Raw genomic sequence first — 1,912 nt, forward strand, 5'->3', positions numbered from 1 at the left:
AATAATGAATCAGTCATTTAGGTTTTCAGATGACTAATGGGTCTCAGTATGAAAAGGATCCAAATCCTTTGACCAAATTAACAGTTAAACAGTTACCAGTCCTAAAACCAACCTTCTCTAAGTCCATCTCAGTTCCCAGACCTGAACCCTGAAGAAAACACTTCCTCTGAACAATCCCTGGGAGCTGCAGCCTTTTAAAGACATGGACTTAAACTTTGATCCAGGAAGTCAAACATTACCAGGATTATTCCTCACTAGTCTGAGGTCGATATCAAATGGATCTGGGTGCTTTAGTTCTAAACAGTTTCCACCTTTTAGGAGATAATGTGAATTATTGTTGCTAAATAGAAGGTTGATTTGCAGTTCTAATATTTTTCAGCAAAGACATTAACCCATAGATTACTGTAATCTGTCCTGTACTGGAAGCCACTTTAGTCGACTCAGCATGACTTTGGTTCTGGTTCCATCATCATAGCAGAGCACCATCCCAGCAGCTCCATTCTCTACGGTTTACGATTTAAATATCATTTGATTATTGTTGTATTTTATTATGTTTTTTTTATTTCCTTCAATTCTAACATCAGCAGTTTAACTTTAATGTCTTTACTTCTAAATCTCAGTAGACCTGTAGTTAATCTAGTTGTCCAGCAGATGGCGATCTCTGACCTTGTTTGCCTGCATCATCCAACCTTCAACCCCAATAAATTTCCTTCTGCTTCATTTACTTTCATTTAGAAACAGGATTTGTTGGAACAAACAAGCATAAAGTCGACAGAGTGAAGCTGGTGAAATGGCCGCTTCAGCTGATATTTCAAACTCAGGTCAGAGATCTTTTTATAAAACTTTCCCTTAAACTTTATCCTTTTTGGATTATATTATATATCTGGTAAACTGTTATTTTAGTGGATAAATATGTTAGATTCAGATACTTTGACTTTAAACAGAACATGAAGGTCAAACAAAATGGCTCCCTCTGCTTTTCTAGCTTTTCTTATGATACTATGGTTTTTATTTGTGGAAACATTCTTAGTCATTATTTTTTATTGTACTAATAGAAACGTGGACTTAAATTAGAAAGTATTTCCTATGATTGCCTAAATAAAGTAGATGTTTATAAACTGTGTGATAAAATAAAGCCTTCCCTCTCTTAACAGCACTGAGCCGCCCTGCTACAGAACTGAGGATTGTGTTGATAGGAGGAAGATATGATGACCTTTCTAGCGGTAAAAGCTCAGCTGGAAACATCATCCTTGGTCACAATGTTTTTGACACCAGCAGAAGAACAACTCAGAGTGAAGCGAGGCAGCAGGAAGTACTCGGCAGACGACTCACAGTGGTTGATACTCCAGGATGGTGGTGGTATTATCCAAGAGAAGAGACCCCAGAACTGGATCAGATAGAAATCCAGAATAGTGTCCATCTGTGTCCCCCAGGACCTCATGTCTTTCTTCTGGTCATTCCTGTTGGTTCACATTTCTATCGCCGTGTCAAACCATCTCTAGAGGAACACCTGGAACTTTTCAAAGCAGATGTTTTCAGTCACACCATCGTGCTGTTCACTGCAGTCCATCCATGTAGTGATGAAACCATTGAATCAGAAATCAGAGGAAGTCCAGACCTGCAGTGGATCCTTCAACAATGTGGAAACAGAAAACATGTTCTTAACATCAGCAGCAGAGAAGATAGAGATCAAGTCAAGATGCTTCTAGAGAAAATTGAGGCGATGATTGAACAGAACAGGGGCAGACACTGTTCTATTGATGAATCTGATGGAAATGCTCTGAGAGAGAGACTGAAAGATTTGGTTAAAAAAGCCTCAAAAAGGTTTGATGGAGTTCAGAAACAAAGAAGAAACCTGAAGCTACAGATTAAAGGTAATTCTACTTTCTTTCTTTCTATCAGGATAAAGTGA

General features: G+C 38.3%; 1 protein-coding gene across 1 annotated transcript; it reads left to right on the forward strand.

Annotated features, from left to right (window-relative positions):
* Window positions 1-1,154: 1,154 nt before the first annotated feature.
* On the forward strand, window positions 1,155-1,912 carry LOC107105224 (GTPase IMAP family member 4-like; the record flags this gene model as incomplete). The annotated part of the gene is made up of 1 exon (XM_015405348.1): window positions 1,155-1,912. A coding segment is annotated over one exon (758 nt), but the record flags the coding sequence as incomplete, so codon positions are not given.

Source organism: Cyprinodon variegatus, unplaced genomic scaffold, assembly GCF_000732505.1.
Source record: "Cyprinodon variegatus isolate N-32 unplaced genomic scaffold, C_variegatus-1.0 Scaffold2169, whole genome shotgun sequence".
NCBI lineage: Eukaryota > Metazoa > Chordata > Actinopteri > Cyprinodontiformes > Cyprinodontidae > Cyprinodon > Cyprinodon variegatus.